General features: G+C 41.6%; 1 protein-coding gene and 1 pseudogene across 2 annotated transcripts in view; both read left to right on the top strand.

The window, feature by feature from the left end:
• Positions 1-3,488: 3,488 nt before the first annotated feature.
• Positions 3,489-19,177, top strand: LOC306971020 (tetraspanin-14-like). Its single transcript, XM_079567146.1, has 9 exons — positions 3,489-3,597; positions 7,056-7,136; positions 13,331-13,381; positions 13,485-13,631; positions 14,877-15,047; positions 16,209-16,334; positions 16,478-16,528; positions 18,009-18,122; positions 18,714-19,177. The coding sequence occupies exons 2-9, from the start codon at positions 7,056-7,058 to the stop codon at positions 18,795-18,797; spliced, it is 825 nt and encodes a 274-aa protein (XP_079423272.1). The 5' UTR covers positions 3,489-3,597; the 3' UTR covers positions 18,798-19,177.
• Positions 18,938-20,547, top strand: part of LOC306971909 (tetraspanin-14-like) — a 6,368-nt pseudogene continuing 4,758 nt past the window's right edge. The window contains exon 1 of the transcript XR_013794292.1: positions 18,938-18,946. The product of XR_013794292.1 is annotated as a tetraspanin-14-like (transcript). The remainder of the gene's footprint in view (positions 18,947-20,547) is intronic.

The raw sequence follows: 20,547 nt of genomic DNA, 5'->3' as shown, positions 1-20,547 counted from the left end.
CTTCAACGTGTCGAATTGATATTTGTTTTATTAAAATTGGACAAATTGGACTTTAATAAATGATAAACTTTATAAAACATTAGAGGAACTGTCTGTGAGCATGAGCAGGAACACAGACATTTGTAATCCAGTGTTCAGTTTACTGACAGGAAAATGTGCATCCAGTTAAATAGTAGAAAACGAGGCAAAGTTGGAAAAAGTAAAATAAATATAGTCAAATAATTCCCCTGATTATGAACACTTTTGCTTTTATTCCATTTCCGATATTTTTAATTTCAACAGGAAGATGACTGAGGTACCGATAACAACCAGCAGAGGGCAGCACCTCATCACAGGAACAGGACGATAAACACACCCCATAGATAGAAGGATAGATAGATAGATAGATAGATAGATAGATAGATAGATAGATAGATAGATAGATAGATAGATAGATAGATAGATAGATAGATAGATAAATAGATAGATGGATAGATAGATAGATAGATAGATAGATAGATAGATAGATAGATAGATAGATAGATAGATAGATAGATAGATAGATAGATAGATAGATAGAAGGATAGATAGAAGGATAGAAGGATAGATAGATAGATAGATAGATAGATAGAAGGATAGAAGGATAGATAGATAGATAGATAGATAGATAGATAGATAGATAGATAGAAGGATAGATAGAAGGATAGATAGATAGATAGATAGATAGATAGATAGATAGATAGATAGATAGATAGATAGAAGGATAGAAGGATAGATGGATGGATAGATAGATAGATAGATAGATAGATAGATAGATAGATAGATAGATAGATAGATAGATAGAAGGATAGAAGGATAGATGGATAGATGGATAGATAGATAGATAGATAGATAGATAGATAGAAGGATAGAAGGATAGATGGATGGATAGATAGATAGATAGTTAGATAGATAGATAGATAGATAGATAGATAGATAGATAGATAGATAGATAGATAGATAGATAGATAGATAGATAGATAGATAGATAGATAGATAGATAGATAGATAGATAGATAGATAGACCTGATCAACAGATTTATTTCTAAGGTCTGGCGATCAGTAGCATTTCCTGTTTTAGAGATTTCTTAGAGCGCTGTCTCTCTGTTTCATTAACTCTTTAATGCAGGGCTGTCCAAAAATGTCCGCTCTTTTTAGCCATTTTCTGGTGGAATATGAACGTATTTATCTCATAAATAAAGGCAAGCGTAAATCGGGTCCAAATGGATATCTGTTCAAAGCTTATTATTCAGTAGAAGAGGAAAAAACGGCAGTTGTAGCCAGCGCTAGCTAACTGTTAGCATTAGCAAGATGCTAACATGAAGCATCACGTTAGCATTCTCTGTTATTCATGTATTTATGGGCTGTTGAACCACTTTGCTCCTCTCCATGTCTTTGTGTCTTTATTTAGTAGAAACTATATTCATAATTCAGCGTTTTTTAAAGTAGTTTTTGAATAATTAGAGAAAGTTTCGATTTTTCTCCAAATTCTTATCAAACATGACCTAAGATAGATAAGATAAAATAAACCTTTATTGATCTCACAAAGGAGAAATTCACTTGTTTACAGTCGGCGTTCAACAAGATGAGTTAATAAAGTGCAGCTGATACAGAGATTATTGCACATGTTACCAAATCAATCCTATACTGTGTCCAGTACTTTTCTAAATTATTTCTAGCAGATACAAATGTAAGTGGTGAACTCTTCATCCGAATATTCCGACCGTCGTCTTCGTCAGAACCACTTCCAACGATGACGACTTCGTATCGAAACATCCGGACGCAGAAAACGTCAAATATAAAAGAACAAAGCCCGAGTTAGTAAGAGGCTCCCAGGCTTTTCTGGAGCACAAGGATCCTCTCCAATTTGAGTTGGTATAAATCTGGACAGCATGAAGGTCCTGGGTTCGATTCCCAGTCTGTCTTTCTGTGAGTCCGGCTCCTCAGGTTTCCCCTACCATTAATAACAGTGTGTTTCCCAAGGACACAACGACAGTGAGCACCTTCAGGAGGCAGGACTCGAACCACCGACCTTCCGATCATGAGACGACCCGCTCTACCAACTGTGTCACTGTCTTCATCTCAGTGAGACTTCCCTGGTTTGAGGTCAGATGAAAATCCAGTTCTTAAACCTCAGTTCTCCACAACCCTTCATGTTCTATCAGCTTTCGAGAAGATCTTTAATCCTCTCCAAAGCTCCTGGTGTCCTCGAGGGCTGGTGTGGGTTTCGCTTCTACAACGTGAACAATATCACTAGAGCAGCTACTCCCAATGAGCCCCAGAACGCCCCCTGTACTCTCATGCGTTTATAGAAGGGCTTCTTCTTCTTCTTCTTTGGAGCTTCTGAGTCAACAGAAAGTTCCTGTTGGTTCTGGGAAACATCTTCAGGTTTTTCTTCGGCCTTTGTTTGTCCTGCTTTAGTCGTGTTGTTTTCTTTCAGCTTCGTGTTTCCTCGTGATTTTCGATCATGTTTTATCACCTCTGTCCAATGTTTCTTTCGCCTTAACACACGGCTTTTATCCTCAGGCGAAGGCTTCAGTTCTTTCACCGATTCTCGTTTCGGCCGCTCAGTTTTCCGGTCTGATGGTCGAGTGACCGCGGGACGTTTTGGAGTTCGGTTCTTTGACTCAGGAACCTTAGCTTTTGAGATGTTTGCCTCGTACTCACTGGAAACGGTGGGTCGTTCTGCTGTGGAACGTCTCTTCTCTTTTCTTCCTTCTTGAGACGTCTGTGACATGTCCTTCTGCACCACTGCATTGCATTTCTCTCTTACAGTGGTCATCTCTATCTGAAGCTTAGCAACTTGTTCTTCGAGCGCGGCATTTTTAGTTTTATATTCAATCGCCTCCTTAGTTAGCTCCGTTACTCGAGTACAATTATCTTCAAGCTTAGTAGACATTTCATCCATCTGCTTTTCTGTCTTCAGACGAATTATCATCTTCAGATTTGTTCTTTTTCGAAGTCTGACATTGTTTATTTGGGGTAGCTGGGGCGCCCCGTTTCCCGCCGCAGGCTTTTTCACTCGACATGGCTTGGTTGTAGTCGTGATCCCACGAAAGCATAAATACAAGAAATGTTTACCGTCTTCGAAAGTGACCAAAAGAGACTTATAATCCTGTCTTAATCTACTTTTGAGGGAGCCCGGGAAAGTAAGTGCTGCTCAGAGCGCCATCTTGCCGGAAGTACTGGCTGCCGAACAACTTCATTATTACCAAAACATGTCGTGAACAGACTCACCACTAGAGGGTAGTACAACACTGTAAAATAACTAAAAGTCCTTGGGAAACAGCACAGTTGTTATTGTTATTATTTATTTATTTATTTTACTTCGTTTTGGGTAGGCCTAATGCAGAACTGTAAATGCAAATGTGCTTGGTTCCGGTGGGAGTTAAGAGGTTGAATGGGGCGCCCCTAGTGGCCGGTTTCAGTCTTTTGTTTTGAAACGTGACCGGAAGTGTTGTGAAAGCGCCGCCGCGACTGAAGCGGAAGTGCCTTGTTGTAGCCCGAGGGAAGACTTTTTGATGTTTTTCAGTTTGTTCTCCCTTTTTCCTCACTTCATCTGCTTCTCTGGACCCACAGGTCAGTGCCGGGGGCGCGGGTGTTACCGGGGTATGTGAGTGAGATCACTCAGGGCTGGGCGCGTTAGCCTCGTTATCATATTAGCACCAACAGCTTCACTTCCGTCGGACCAAAACAAAACTTTTTAACTAGAGTCAGTAAAAAGTGCCTCAAACTGAGATAAATAAGTGTTTACGACACAAACGAGTGATTTCCGCGTTGGGAAAATTATTGAAAGAAAAAAAAAGGAGGGGTCTGTAATTTTAGTATTTGTAAAGTTTGCGTCAGACTGGATCATCTGGCTTTTAAGTTTCCCTTTTAAACCTCTAAGCCTCCGCCTTCACCGAGTGTATTTTCTCCAGTTCGGCTTTACCCAAACCTAAAAGCTCCTTGATCAAAGTATAAATGATAGCGACGAAAACGAGGGTGAAAACGCAACAGAAAGTTGATTTTTTTAAAAGCGATAAAGAGCGTGAAAAACGTGCCCCGGAAAAGGAACAATAACAGAAGCGACAAAAATACATTAAAGCGACAAATAAAGGGACGAAACACAACAAAAATATGACAAAAAAGTTACGATCAGTTTTGTCGTTCTTAGCTTTCAAATGAGGTGTTACTCTGGCCTATGGGCTGTAAGCTCCAGTTGAGAAGCTTTTATCTTTGGGTAAACCTGAAGTGGAGAAAATGCGATCGGTTAAAGCAGAACTAAGTAACTTGTTTACCTTAATAAACCCTTCCCGTAGTCCCTGTGGGGGTAATACAAGTGTTAATGGGATGATTGGAGGGTCTTTCATCTCCCCCTGGTGTCTCTGGACAGAAAACCACAATTGCAACTTCGCTGCCACCGGGTCGGAGGCGCAAATACACACTAATGGAATCACGAAGAAGAAGCTAACAGGCTAACGGGGAAAGCTAAACAGTTACAGCCAAGTTTGAGTGAAAAAAATATATATTTTCATTGTATAATTGGATAAACAATATCCCTCTGTCAGCGTAGTATTTACTCTCACGGACGATTAATAAGTAAAAAAACCTGCAGTGGCGCTTATGGCCTCTAGTGCAGTGGTTCTCAACCTGGGGGTCGGGACCCCCATGGGGGTCGCGAGACAAATTTAGGGGGTTGCCAGATCATTTAGATAAAATATACATAATTTCACTAGCAAATTATCTAATGTTTTATTGTAGCATGTCTTTGCAATTTTACCAGAGTCCCATTATTTGATTGTAGTTTGATACATTTTATTACAGCCATTTGTTTTTTTTCTTTGTTTTTTAAGAATTATGTAGGCTAATGTTCCTATTTCTCATGGTGTGACCCAGGTGGGGGGGTCACGAATCCCTTTACCTGTTTTAATGGGGGTCGCGGCTCCAAAAGGTTGAGAACCACTGCTCTAGTGGCACGAGTTACTCAGTACTGCTTTAAAGCTGGGGTTAAGAGTAATGTCTCATTTGAAAGCTAAGACCTACTAAACTGATTTTTTTGTGTGCACGTTTTAATTGTTTTTGACGTGTTTTTGTTTGTGTTTTGGTTTGTGTTTTGGTCACTTTTTCATCGCATTTTTGTCACCTTTTTGTTGTCCTTTTTTGTGTTTTTTTCATCACTCTTTAGTCATGTTACTTTTGCTCTTTTGCCGTGTTTTTGTCTTATTTTGGAAAAACAATTTGGAACTTTTTCGTCACTTTTTCCATCAAATGTTGGCACTTGTTTGTTGCTTTTTCATCACTCTTTAGCCATGGGTTTTAGTCTGAGTTTTTTAGATTTACGTAAGGCCAAACTGTGGCCGGTTCATGTGGGGGTTAAGAGGTTATACTTGTTATTAACTTTGTATATATATGAGCTGATCCTGGTCTTAAATGTCTTTGTGATTCTGGAGGAACATTTGAATGTGCTGAAAACAATCCAAAAATCTCATTGGTTTTGCACAATCTTCGTTTTGACACATTTTTTCCGACGGGTGTTTTCTTTAAACCGTCTCCTCCCTGGAGCCTCAGTCCACAGTCTGGGGGAGACGAGGTGAAGAGATAAGAGATGAGATACTGCATATTTAATACAGAACAGCCGTGGGCGTCACATACGGACACATCTTCCTGCTGTATGAGTCACTTAGGATTTGTGTTTAACCTCTTAACTCCCGCCTGTACCGAGAGGATCTTTTTCCTCACGTCATCACATTTTTTTCCATCATTTTTTTGTTGGGTATTCAACTCATTTTTGTATCTTTTTGTCATTTTTTTTTGTCATTTTTTTTATTATTTTGTTGTCAAATTTTTATCACATTTTTTGTAATGTTTTTTTAACATTTTGTCACATTTTTGTCATTGTTTTTGTCATTTTTTTGTCACATTTGTCATTTTTTCGTCAATTTTTTATCAAATTGTCATTTTTTGTCACATTTTTGTCATTTTTTTTCATCAATTTTGTGTCAATTTCTTGTGACATTTTTGCCACTTTTTCATAAATTTTTCGTCACTTTTTTGTCAATGTTTTCTCACTTTTTTGTCCCATTTCCATCATTGTTTTCGTCTCAGCTTTTTTCCAGAAGCTTTTGGATTGGGGTAAAGCCAAACTGGAGAAAATGTGCCCGGTTCAGGTGGGAGTTAAGGGGTTAATTCACTGTGAGGATATCTTTAACCTCTTAACCCCCACCTGAACCGAGTTTGGCCTTACCCGAATCTAAAAGCTTCTTGACAAAAGTGTCAAATTAGCGACAAAAATGAGAATGAAAACCCAACAAAAGAGCGACAAAGGAGAGACAGAAATGTGCAAAACAGCAACAATAACACAATTAAAAGAGTGACAAAAACATATGACTAAAAAGTGCTGGGAAAAAAACACAAAAAAGCCGCAATAAAGAGACAAAACAACAAAAAACAAAAACGTAACAAAAAGACGACAAAAATGCAACAAAATAAGCCACAAAAATACTATAAAAAATAGCAAAAAACAACACAAAAAAATTACGAAAACGCAACAAATAAGCAACAAAAACACAACAAAAAATGACAAAAATGCAACAAAAGAATGACAAAAAAGTGCCGAAAGCACACAAAAAAAACCTGCTTCAAAAATGTGACAACAAAGGGACGACAACGCGTCAAAAAAGTTGCGATCAGTTTTGTAGGTCTTAGCTTTCAAATGGGCCGTCACACTGGACTATAGTCTCTAAGCTAGCTCACTCTAGCTAAAAGAGATTTTTGATCTTGATGAGATTTTTTTCCTGGTTAAATAAAGGTTTGAAAGATAAAAAAAAAAGCTCCAGTCGAGAAGCTTGTAGATTTGGGTAAAGCTGAAAAATGCGCTCGGTTAAGGCGGGTGGTAAGAGGTTAAGTTAGACATCTTCCTTTTTTCACACGTTAAATAGATGTATATTATGTTTTGTTACTTAATTCTTCGTAATGATTTATTTTTATACGTTTTTTTTCTCTCTGTTGTTTAGTTGTTTTTGTGGATTTAATTGTGTGTCTGTTTGTGTTCACAGATGTATTATTACAGATATGAGAATGCCGAGGTCAGCTGCTGCTACAAATACCTCATGTTCAGCTACAACATCATCTTCTGGGTCAGTTTTTCTACCACAAAATAGTTAAACTGTGTGTGATGATCGAACAGACTGGGGTCACTGGGTCGAACAAAACAAAAAAGTCCTTAAAGGATCTGTATCTGCTATTTTAGCCTTCTCAAAGTAAACTAAAGGCATTTATGTGATATATTATACCTCTACCACTATGGAGTATTAATTTTTGTGATTAATATAAGTATTTTCTGGGGGTATTTTTTGTAACGCTGAAGACACAACGCTTTGATTCAGTTAACTCCGCCCCCTCACTCCGAGCTACTCCGCCCATGCAACAACAGCAGTAAGAAATATAAATACATAGCAAAAAGTGAAGTTACTTCATAAATGCAGTTATAAGGAGTTGACATCTGCAACACACGCTTCATAAATGGCTAACACACACGCGCTAACACACGCGCTAACACACGCGCTAACACACGCGCTATCACACATGCTAACACACGCGCTAACACACGCGCTATCACACGCGCTAACACACGCGCTAACACACACGCGCTAACACACGCGCTATCACACATGCTAACACACGCGCTAACACACACGCTAACACACGCGCTAACACACATGCTAACACACACGCGCTATCACACATGCTAACACACGTTTTGATTGACTCACCGCTCTGTCCTGGCCGCTCCATCGTGTTGGTTATAAAAGTTAATCCACTTTGATTCTGGTGAAGGTTCAAGAGACAGTCACAGAAAAACACTGTTTTGGTGAAAGTCGCTGAGTCCCGGAAATGAATTCCAACTTCTGGCGAGTGGCCTCTTATTTAGGAAGGTTGAATAAAGTTCTGTAGCGCTTTTCTTCGTGACTTTATCGTTAGGTAAGAAAAAAGAACAGGCGGCACGGTAGCACAGCGGTTAGTGCTTGTGCTTCACAGCTAGAAGGTCCGGGTTCGATTCCCACCAAGGACGGGGCCTTTCTGTGTGGAGTTTGCATGTTCTCCCCGTGTCTGCGTAGGTTTCCTCCGGGTACTCCGGTTTCCCCTACCACTAAAAACATGTACAATAGGCCAGGATGTATGAGAGTGTGTTTGAGAGTGCGCATGGGGGACGACGGATGAAAATTAGCCTAAGGCTACAATCCGGTGTGGCTTGTTCATTAACTTGCACTGTCCCTACCAAATAAACCATAAATTAGGCGTGTCCAGAGTAGGTTAGAAAGAGCTCCTTCACAACTTCCAGTGCAAACATGACGTCAGTGCTTTGTTTTCCCCACAGGGGCAGCACGCCTTTTTTTTAAATGTATTTTTTTTTATTTCTTACAACAGAAATAATGAAAAAGCGGTTTTATAAATTCAAATCAGGCCATAAGGCATTACATAACAAACGTCGGGCTCATCCTGTTTGACACTATGCAGAAAAAGACGTCAGTCCGCTCAGCTGCAGCTGCTCAGAGAGCAGGATTCAGGAGGATTGCTGAGAACTGCTAACCTGGCTAACACCAGGCTGCTGTGTGCGCTCGAATCACTTCGAACTGCACTGCAGCCTGGGGACCATGGCCGAAATGTTCGCATGGATTTGGGAACCAATCACAGAACGAGGAGGGACGGCAAGACAATGACGAGCTATTCGATATACGGAACCTTGTAGTTTATTTACGGATTTAAAAAAAAAAAGTTTATTTACGGATCAAACATGACCAGCAGATGCGAAGCTATTTTTCGATCAAGCTTTAGGCCGTGTTCTAAATAGTTTAGCTCGGAAGTTTACAGCGGGTGCGTCATACGTCATCTCATACGATGATACGATTGGCTGTGGCCTCGTGCAGACGCATGATAGACATTCGTAGCGCCCCGTAAACCACACCTCTCCTACGAGAAAATGAATTGGTGGTCCCCAGACTAAATATCATTTGTGATTTTAGTCTGGCGTTAGCCAGGCTAGAGAACTGCTGAATGAAGCCAAAAACACTCTTGATAAGGAAATAGCTTAACAACAACATGGCTAAAAGCTCCAAAAAGTAGATTTTGCCTGATAAAGGTCCTTTTAAATACTTTAGAACAAGGATCGCCAGCCAAGACTTTCTATATTCCGACTAGTGCATTATTGTTTGTTTGTACCTATTCTCTTGTACTTTGTGATTTTATCTGTGAAAAGTGCTTTAGAAATAAAGCAGGTCTTGTTTATTTGTATAGCACCTTTCACAGACATAAAGGTCACAAAGTGCTTCACAAAATTACAATACAAATACAAAATACATTTACATTTACAGTCACATGAACACGGTCATAAAACAACCCTTAATGTACTGGGATTAAACCCTGAAACAAATAGGTTTTCAGTTTGATTTCAAAAACATTAACAGAATCAAGTAAGTGCAAGTTCTGATCCTGAAACGAGTGCGACCATGAGCAGGTTCTGATCCTGAGACCTCGGCCTCCGAGAGTGAGTATACGGACACAACTAGTCTCTCATGTCAGAGGGAGCCTGACCATGCGAGGCTCTGAAGGTCAGCACCAGGATTTTAAAATGGAAACGAAAAGTGACTGAGCCAATGAAGAGCTTTTAGAATGGGAGTCAGTGACCGCCCCGCAGAGTCGTGAACCTGCTGAAGACAAGACGGCTCCTCCATAACGGAGAATGGTTATGACCCGGCTCTTTTGTATCATGCGAGAACAGATATTTGGAAATGGCCAAACGCTGGAGATTGAAGGCGTTTAGTGCCATTGTTCCTCGTAAAACCAGCTGATGACTTCAGAGAAAGAGACGAAATGACGTCCTGAACTCCGTTGACAGTTCCCTTTTATCTGAATTCTGCGATGACTGCCTGTCTGTGAGTCAGCTGTTTGTGGATATGTATGTGTTTGTACTTTATCTGTACTTCACGTTAGGGATGAGCGATACCACATTTTTTGGAATCGATACGATACCGATACTTTTGGGGTCATTTTTGTTTTTATCGATACCGATACTGGGCATTTCATATGGGTGAATGTATTTCAATCAATATACATTTCTAAAACTGCTTATTTTATATAATTAACTTTTAAAATAAAAAAAAATAAAAATGTTACTTTAACTGGTTAATTAAACAATATTAATGTGAAATTAAATACATAAACAAAATTTTAAATTAATACTTAAATGACAAACAGAACCTAAACCAGAATGATATGCCCGGCTCAGTTCAATCCTTTGCTGTTGTGACTGTTTTGGCTCAGAACAAAGAAATAAGTCATGATTTTGGGTTGATAATTGCTGCCCCGCCTTCTTTTTACACATGCAAATTAGTATCGATACTTTTTGCCCAATATCGATACTTAAAAAGTAGCCGTTTGGTGTCGATATATCGATACTTTGGTATCGATCCGCCCATCCCTACTTCACGTTATGTTCAGAATGATTATGGTGTTGACCGTTTGTCAAAGTTAACGTCTAGATTTCTAAAGCTTGATTTCGGAGAAAAACTTGGGTCGCCCAGAGTTTAGTTGCAGGAAATTGCACCGAGCCTTTGTGCAAGACATTTCAGCAGAGAGCAGGGCAGGGCGATATGGGGGGCGTGGCTTCGTCGAGGGGGAAAATAGAATCTTCTGGGAAACACAGTTTTTGGCTGTTTTCTGGCGAAATATAAACTTACTTATCACATACAAATAAAGTCAAGTCTAAATCGGGTCCATATGGATGTTTATTCAAAGCAAATTGTTCAGTAGAAGCGAAAAAACGGCAGTGCAAGCTAACGTTAGCATTAGCACGATGCTAACAGGTAGCATCAAGTTAGCATGATCCGTTATTTATGTATTTATGGGCTGTTGAACCACTTTGCTCCTCTCCATGTCTCTTTATCTTTATTTAGTAGAAAACTATGTTCATAATTCAGCATTTTTTAACCTCTTAACTCCCGCCTGAACCGAGAGGATCTTGTTCCTCACGTCGTTTCTCCCATCATTTTTTTTATTGGGTGTTCAACTCATTTTTTGTCATTTTTTGTCACATTTTTGTAATTTTTTCTTCCATTTTTTTGTCAATTTCTTGTGACATTTTTGCCACTTTTTCATAAATTTTTCGTCACTTTTTTGTTGCTATTTTCACAGCTTTTTTCAGAACCTTTTGGATTGGGGTAAAGCCAAACTGGAGAAAATGTGTTCGGTTCAGGCGGGAGTTAAGGGTTAAGAGTTAAAGTAGTTTAGAAAATTTAGATTTTTCTCCAAATTGTTTTCCCCGTTTAGCTGTTTTCAAGCATGACCATATATTCCAGAGATGCCGCCTGTATCTATACGTAATATATCCCGATATTTTTGTAGTGATTGCTGTGAAATGAAACGTTGAATCAAAGCCAGTAGTTTTATTGAAAACTCACTATAAAATGTAAACATAAACACTGTATAACAAAGCTCCGTAAGGTGCAAATTTAAATACAAAAATGTCTTCAATAAAAATGGCCTATAAAATAAAATAGGTCAATCTTTTTCTGAGGGCAGCGTTTAGCTCCGATCAGCAGCTTGCATTTTGAATTTGAACTACATCGTTATATGCGATACGGTCTAATTCCAGATCTCATTTGACATATCTTAATATCGATGTATCGCCCAGCCCGAGCAGACAGCTTAATTTCTGGATCTCAGAGGTCTTAAAAGAGCAGTAAAGCTGAATATCATCAGCAAACAAATGAAAGGAAACATCATCTAAGCTCTGGACAAGTTTTCCTAATGGATGGACATAAAGTAAAAACAAAATCGGGCCCAAAACGGAGCCCTGGGGAACCCCACTCAACAGAACGCCAGTCAGACGGGATCGGATTTGCAGAGACACTAAAGCTCCTCCCCGATATGTAAGAGGAGATTCACGCTACGACTGGACCTGATATTCCGACCATTGACGAACTTACTACAGGGTCTCCAACTCTTTTTTTACAATGCCCTTGTTTCAGGCGGGAGATACGAGGTTAAAATGAGTAGAATTCCAACATGCTGTAAATGTTCATGTTTAGTTTATGGCAGGGCTCATGCTGCAGTGACTAAACCCACTTCCTCTTTATCTCGGCGCCGTCACCGTTTCCTGTGGGCTTTTACGCAAATCTTTACTGAGCGATAATAATAAATGAACAAAACCAGTGGTGATAGAGCAGTAGGACGGCTCTGAGTCTTTGTGGTCGTTGTGGATGAGATTCTTATTTCTTCTGATGGTAAAGCGACCCATTCTTCTCGCCAAAAAAGGCTCCAGTTCCTTTAAAGGGGGGGTATTATGCAAAATCGACTTTTTCAAGCTTTACATCATGTTATTATGTCACTCCCTCATTAAAAACATGCCTGAAGTGTTGCCTTGGCACATTCACGTATTTTTGAGTAATCTGTAAAAACCCTGATGGCGGCCATTTTAGGGCTAGGTTTGCCTGAGTCCTCCTAGGAACGCCCCCACCTCCTGGAGACGCCTCCGAGCTTTCGTCACCAGCCGAGTAACCAACCACTGCTCCTCAGCAGAACCCCCTCCCCACTGATGCCATAGACGGCGTGTGGAGGGGGCGTGTCTAAAGGCTCAGAGGTTCTTAAAGAGACAGAGGCCTATTTCAAGACATTCACTACAGCCATTTTGAGAGAGCAATTTTATACAAGGCAGTTATTCTAATTTACTGCATTTACAGACCAACAGAAGGTTTCGTCATCACTGTAGTGTGATATAGACTGGTGCTATGTGATTGAAAAAAGCAGAATACCCCCTCTTTAAAGTGGATTTGTAAATCAGGAAAATGTAGTTGCTCAAACTAAACTAAACTAAACCAAATACAGGGATTATTGCATGTATTTCTGGGGTTATTGCACATAAAAAATGACGAACCTCATCCACAACGACCGCAAAAGGCTCCAAACTGTCAATGACCTTGACTATGAGTGAAAAAAACGTTTTGTGTTTTCTTTCATATTCTTCTAGTCGAAAAAATCCAAAATTCTGCCAGAGTATGTAAACTTTTATGTTACCTGTTATAAAGACTCCTGTACGACTGAGAGCCGACACAGACTTCTGCTAAAAGCTTCTTGAAAATCAGCACCAAAAGAGCAAAGAAAATGAGGATGAAAACACAAGAAGAAAGTGATGTGGTGAACGCGGTCTTAGCTTTCAAATGAGGCGAATAGACCCATAAGCTGTGAACTCCCCAGTCAGGCAGCTTTTAGATTTGGGTAAAGTCGTGTTCCTGAAGTCGGGACATGTGTGAAGCTTGTGTGCTCTGTTTTGCAGCTGTTTGGAGCCGCTCTGATCGCAGCAGGACTCTGGGCCTGGAGCGAGAAGGTACGGACAACGCAGATAAAGAACAGTTTTGCAGTTTTGTCCCAGCTTTTCCCCCGTTTTCCCTGATTTGTTGCGCCTGTGGTTGGCCCGGCGTGTGTTTCAGGGCGTGCTGCAGGACCTGAGTGTGCTGACCCGGGTCGGGGGCTTTGACCCGGTGTGGGCGGTGCTGGCGGCCGGAGTCGTGATGTTTATCCTGGGTTTCGCCGGCTGCGTCGGCGCTCTGAGGGAAAACCTCTGTCTGCTCAAAGCGGTGAGTGAACCACACAGCAGGGGGCGCTACAGCAGAGCAAACATTTACTCGTGAATCAAGTTTTTTTTAATATGTTATAGACGACTGCTACTTTACTTTTGCCCCACCTTTTAACCTCCACCTTAACCTCCTAACTTCCGCCTGAACTGAGAGCATTTTCTCCAGTTCAGAATTACCCAAATCCTGTAGGCCAGTGTAACGCCTCATTTGAAAGCTAAGATCAGCAAAACTCATCTAAATGGATCTTTTTCCTCACGTCATTAGATTTTTTTTCCATCTTTTTTTTGGGGAATTCAACTCATTTTTGTAACTTTTTTGTAATTTTTTGTATTTTATTTTTTTTCACTTTTTGTCACATTTTTGTCACATTTTTGTCATTTTTTTGTGACATTTTTTGTGACATTTTTGTGACTTTTTGTCATTTTTTCATCAATTTTTTATCCAATTTTTGTCATTTTTTTGTCAAATTTGATCACATTTTTGTATTTTTTTGTCACATTTTTGTCATCTTTTCGTCAATTTTTTGTCAATTTCTTGTGATATTTTTGCCACTATTTCATCAATTTTTCGTCACTTTTTTGTCAATGTTTTCTCACTTTTTTGTCACATTTTCATCATTGTTTTCGTCTGTTCTGTCGCTATTTTCACACCTTTTTTCCAGAAGCTTTTTGATCGGGGTAAAGCCAAATTGGAGAAAATGGGCTCGGTTCAGGTGGGAGTTAAGGGGTTAACCCAGCACATTTTCTCTAGTTCGACTCTAAAAAACGACTTGAAAAAAGAGTTTCGTGGCGCTAGGCTAATGCAAGGCTAGTGCCATTTCTATGGTATCAGCTAGCCTGTATTAAAAACAGTGTGACCCGCTCCACAGTGCACCTGAGGCAAATCACTTAAAACACCAGACTAACCATATAAATGTCTGTGTCCATAGAGTAATTTAGACATTTTGCTTTTAAAATAATTTGTATTTGAGCAGCATCAGCTTCGTGGTTGTATAAGCTAAGCTAAAATAGTCCCTCAAAATGCGACACAGACATTTATATGGTTAGTCTGGTGTTATAAGTGATTTGCCTCAGGTGCTCTGTGGAGCGGGTCACACTGTTTTTAATGCAGGCTAGCTGATACCGTAGAAATGTGCTAGCCTCGCACTAGCCTAGCGCCACAAAACTCTTCAAATATAAGAACTGCATGATTTTAAAACATGCCACTTGTTTCTGGTTTGTTACTTGTCTGTGTGACCGTCTCCAGTTCTCCACGATGGTGGGCCTGGTGTTCGTGGTCGAGGTCCTGGTCGTCGTCCTGGTGCTGGTTTTTCAGAGTCAGGTTCTGGAATGGATCCAAACGTTCTTCATGAACAACATCAGAGGCTACAGAGACGACATCGACCTGCAGAACCTCATCGACTCTCTGCAGACCTCGGTAATCCTCTGCACCACACCTCCTCCTCTCCTCCTCTTCTCCTCCTCCTCTTCTTCTCCTTCTCTTTCCTCCTCTCTCCTCCTCCTCTCCTCCTCCTCTCCCCCTCCTCTTCTCCTCCTCTCCTCCTCCCTTTCCCCTCTTCTCCCCCTCCTCCTCTCCTCCTCCCCTTCCCCTCTTCACCTCCTCTCCTCCTCCTCTTCCCCTCCTCCTCTTCTCCTCCTCCCCTTCCCCTCTTCTCCCCCTCCTCCTCTCCTCCTCCCCTTCCCCTCTTCACCTCCTCTCCTCCTCCTCTTCCCCTTCCCCTCTTCTCCCCCTCCTCCTCTCCTCCTCCCCTCTTCACCTCCTCTCCTCCTCCTCTTCCCCTCCTCCTCTTCTCCTCCTCTCCTCTTCTCCCCCTCCTCCTCTCCTCCTCCCCTTCCCCTCTTCTCCCCCTCCTCCTCTCCTCCTCCCCTTCCCCTCTTCACCTCCTCTCCTCCTCCTCTTCCCCTTCCCCTCTTCTCCCCCTCCTCCTCTCCTCCTCCCCTCTTCACCTCCTCTCCTCCTCCTCTTCCCCTCCTCCTCTTCTCCTCCTCTCCTCTTCTCCCCCTCCTCCTCTCCTCCTCCCCTTCCCCTCTTCTCCCCCTCCTCCTCTCCTCCTCCCCTCCTCCTCCTCTCCTCCTCCTCCTCTTCCCCTCCTCCTCTTCTCCTTCTCCTCCTCCTCTTCCCCTCCTCCTCCTCCCCTCCTCCTCTTCCCCTCCTCCTCCTCTCCTCCTCCCCTTCCCCTCTTCTCCTCCTCCACTTCTCCTCTGCTCCTCCTCTCCACCTCTCCTCCTCCTCTTCCCCTCCTCTCCTCCTCCTCCTCTTCTCCCCCTCTCCTCCTCCTCAGAGGAGGCTCTGCTCCTCCTCCTCTTCCCCTCCTCCCCCTCTCCTCCTCTGCTCCTCTCTCTCCTCTCTCCTCTGCTCTTCCTCTCCTCTCTCCTCTGCTCCTCCACCTCTGCTGCCCCTCCTCCTCTTCTCCTCCTCTCCTCCTCTGCTCCTCCTCCTCTTCTCCTCCACCTCTGCTCCTCTCCTCCTCTTCTCCTCCTCTTCTGCTCCTCTCCTCCTCTGCTCCCCCTCTCCTCCTCTTCTCCTCCTCTGCTCCTCCTCCTCTGCTCCTCCTCTAACCCTCTGTACGTGTCACAGACCTGGTGCTGTGGAGCTCAGGGCCCTGACGACTGGGAGCACAATCAGTATTTCTCCTGTAACTCCTCAAATCCTTCACGAGAGAGATGTGGAGTCCCTTTCTCCTGCTGCGTCATCGACCCTGCCGTGAGTACAACTACTACTACGACTACTACGACTACTACGACTACTACGACTACTACGACTACTACTACTACTACTACTACTACTTTCTTCTGCTAAACCTTATAATAGGAGATATTAACGATTACTGTGATGTGTCTCTACAGGAGTATGTGGTGAACTCTCAGTGCGGATACGACGTTCGCCATAAGCAAAAGGTCAGACTCTCTTAAGGCGAGACACGGCAGGTGAAAGTATTGATTTTTCACGCAGTGGACGAAGTGGAGATTTTTATCTATTTTCCTCCATTTACATCTTAGTTTTCATGTCAGATATAAAAATGACAAAACTCTCCCCGCATGATGTTTATTTTATGATGTTTTGTCTGCGAGGTGGGGGCGACCTGGAAGTAGCTGCTGCGCCGCGTAGAAAGTCCGTCTTTCAAGCGGGTTTTCATTCATAAATATTGACAGATTTTACATCCATGTGTCCTGCTAAGGGGCCCCGTGATGACGCTTTCACCCAAATATGGTGTTTTTCCTCCTACGAGACGCTGGAGCGGAAAAGCCGAAGAACGGGCCGAGCATGCGCACTCGCTACAAAACTTCAGGGCTTGTTTTCACTGAATGAGAGAAGCCGCACTCGGGCAGAGCCTGAGCCCTAATAGAAGCTCCAACAGACTCCAAACTTTCCAGTCTGAGACCTGACAAGATTTTGAAGGTTTTTTCAGACAGATTTTTTAATATCTAATTCCGAGCCTGATTTATTCAGCTTTGAAACCAAAAAAACAGGCGGAATTTGAGTTTTTACAGATTTTTTCACTGATGATTAGTTTATTGAAAAACTAAACAAAATATCCAAAATCCGCTCTGACAAAATCTTAGTTACTAATATGTCAATAAAATAAAACCATACATTTTAATCTGGCTCAATTCATTATTTTGATTTCGTTGCCCAAAATATAGGCAATTTTGGCCATTTTAATGCTCAAAATGCCTTATTTTTATGTGAAAACATAAAATGACAGAAAAAGTGCAATACATTTTTTTCTCATATTTATATCTGTAATGTTCAGCAAAAGTTTCAAATTGAGATCTCTACGTTTACTTTTTTGCCCTATTCACCTGCAGTGTCTCGCCTTAACCCCTTAACTCCCCACCTGAACCGAGCACATTTTCTCCAGTTTGGCTTTACCCCAATCCAAAAGCTTCTGGAAAAAAAGGTGTGAAAATAGCAACAAAACTGAGACGAAAACATTGATGAAAAGAAGAAATTGACAAAAAAAATTGAAGAAAAACTGACAAAAAGTGGCAAAAAAATGACAAAAAATTGATAAAATATGTGACAAAAAAATGACATGTGACAAAAATGTGACAAAAATGTGACAAAAATATGACAAAAATGACAAAAATTTGATAAAAATGTGACAAAAAAATGACAAAAAATTTGATAAAAAATGTGACAAAAAAATGACAAAAAATGGATTAAAAAATGACAAAAATGTGACAAAAAAATGACAAAAAAGTTACGAAAATGAGTTGAACACCCAACAAAAAAATGATGGAAAAACAATCTGATGACGTGAGGAAAAAGATCCTCTCAGAGTTAAGAAGTTAACTCACAGAAGAAATGTGGGGAAAAATGAGATGAACGAGGAAACAAACATGTGATGATAACGTTTGTTCTCTGTTGCTTCAGTCTGATTGGCCGGAGCTGATCCACTCGAGAGGCTGTATCCCGGCGATAGAGGCGTGGCTTCCTGGAAACCTGTACACAGTCGCCCTGGTCTTTACCGTGATATCTGTGCTCCAGGTAAACCGGGACTAAACTGGGACGAAACCAGGGTTGAACCAGGGCGAAACCGGGGCTAAACCAGGGCTAAACCGGGGCTAAACCAGGGCTAAACCAGGGCTAAACCAGGGTGAAACCAGGACGAAGCCGGGGCTAAACCGGGGCTAAACCAGGGCGAAACCGGGGCTGAACCAGGGCGAAACCAGGGCTCAACCAGGACGAAACCAGGGCGAAACCAGGGTGAAACAGGGCTAAACCAGGGCTAAACCAGGGTGAAACCAGGACGAAACCAGGGCTAAACCAGGGCTAAACCAGGGCTAAACCAGGGCTAAACCGGGGCTAAACCAGGGCTAAACCGGGGCTAAACCGGGGCTAAACCAGGGCGAAACCGGGGCTAAACCGGGGCTAAACCGGGGCTAAACCAGGGCTTAACCGGGGCTAAGCCAGGGCTAAACCAGGGCTAAACCAGGGCTAAACCAGGGCTAAACCGGGGCTAAACCGGGGCGAAACCGGGGATAAACCAGGGCTAAACCAGGGCGAAACCGGGGCTAAACCGGGGATAAACCAGGGATAAACCAGGGCTAAACTAGCTAACTCTTGATTTTGTTGCAGATGTTGGGGATCTATTTGGCCCGAAGTCTCATCACCGACATTTACAAAGTCCAGATCAACCACATCCGAAACCCGGTCTACTGAGAACCAGGTCCAAACCCGGTCTACTGAGAACCAGGTCCACACCAGGTCCAAGCCCGGTCTGCTGACACCTCAGAGCTATTTCATAAAACGATCTCAGAAAAGCGAGACTTCTCTCTGACTGAACACAAGAGTCCGACTGAATGAGCCACGTATCGCCGTGACGACGACAACAAGACTCCGCCCAAATCGCTTGAAGACACGAGGGGCACATCTGGAGCGGCGTCGCCTCCACCCGCCTCTGAGACGCGAGGAGAGGAACAAAACAACGCAGACTTTATAACTTTTTAACTCTCACTCGTGTTTTACAGCCACAAACTGCAGACACTTTGATCAGACCCACTCTGACCCAGATGTTGATCTTAGTTCTTTTATAAATCAGATTATCTTTCCTAACATGAGAACACATGAATTAAGTGTGACATCCCACACACAATAATAAGTTACTTCCGGGTCCAAATTGTTACATCTCTGTTTTACACCTAATTCAAACATTATGGCTCAACATTTCTCTGGCTATTTACATACATTTTTCGTACACTAACATTAGCAAAAAAACAGTGTATCAAACTCACTGTTGTGTCCAAGTGTTTTAATGTGAACAATAACTCCAGTATTTTACCTTTAAAATCCCCATTAGTTTATTATTGCTGCAAATCCCTGTCAGAGCCAGTGCAGCCTCCAGTCGTTACGGCTCAGCGCTGAACTCTGGAGGTTCTTAGCTTTCAAATGTTCATCATGGGCAGCTTTGAGTAAACCTAGTTCAGCTATGAGACTTTTTAACCCCTTAACTCCCACCTGAACCAAGCAGATTTTCTCCAGTTTGGCTTCACCCCAAAAGCTTCTGGAAAAAAATCTGTGAAAATAGCAGCAAAACTGAGACGAAAAAAATGATGGAAATGTGACAAAAAAGCGACAAAACATTGATAAAAAAGTGATGAAAAATTGAGGAAAAAGTGTCAAAAATGTCACAAGAAATTGACAAAAATTTGACAAAAAATGACCAACAATTGACAAAAAAATTACAAAAGTGTGATAAAAATTTGACAAAAAAAATACAAAAATTTGACAAAAAATGACAAAAATTTGATTAAAAATTGACGAAAAAATGACCTAAAAAATTACAAAAATGTGACAAAAATGAGTTGAATACCCAACAAAAAAATGATGGGGAAAAAAATCTGATGACGTGAGGAAAAAGATCCTCTCGGTTCAGGCGGGAGTTTGGAGGTTAAAGAACGAAGAGCCTCCTACAAACTTAAGTTTACTCCATCGACACATCCTCAGGAAAAACTTTGGAAAAACATTGATTACCAAATGAAACGTTTGTTGTCGCCTTAATTTTTTTCTTCCTAAACTAAGTCACTTGTGAAACATAAGTGTGAGAAATGCCCGTTTTTTGCCTTCTGTGTGTGAAAGTGCAGTTTTTATAAAGAGTTAATGCTTAGTTAATGCTTTGTAACTGAGCCTGGGTCAGAGTGGGTCCGTTTATGAACCAAACGACACCAAAATGAGCCAGACTTTGCCAAATGAGCCTAATTTTATGAAATAGCCCCGGACTCTGAAACTCGAGCTGAAATTTACTCCGGACAAATCCACTTTTATGTTTTTTCCTGTGAAGCAGTTCATGGTAACCGGCTTCACAAATAATCTTTGATCTGAAATGCCTTTACTGCTACAGCTTTAACCTGCTCAGACTGGAACTGTTTTAGCCCCAGGTTTGGTCCTGGTTTAGTCTCTTTGGTCTGTTTTT

This window comes from Gobius niger, assembly GCF_951799975.1.
Source record: "Gobius niger genome assembly, chromosome: 12".
In the NCBI taxonomy this organism is placed as follows: domain Eukaryota; kingdom Metazoa; phylum Chordata; class Actinopteri; order Gobiiformes; family Gobiidae; genus Gobius; species Gobius niger.
The sequence above is the reverse complement of the archived record's forward strand: the minus strand, read 5'-3'. Positions and strand labels throughout refer to the sequence as shown.

What these genes read in the sequence shown, in the direction of transcription:
- LOC306971020 (XM_079567146.1), top strand. Translation starts at nt 7,056, where the DNA reads ATGTATTATTACAGATATGAGAATGCCGAGGTCAGCTGCTGCTACAAA. An exon ending in ACCTCTGTCTGCTCAAAGCG is followed by an intron (nt 13,632 to 14,876) that starts GTGAGTGAACCA and finishes GACCGTCTCCAG; the next exon opens with TTCTCCACGATGGTGGGCCT. An exon ending in CCGTGATATCTGTGCTCCAG is followed by an intron (nt 18,123 to 18,713) that starts GTAAACCGGGAC and finishes ATTTTGTTGCAG; the next exon opens with ATGTTGGGGATCTATTTGGC.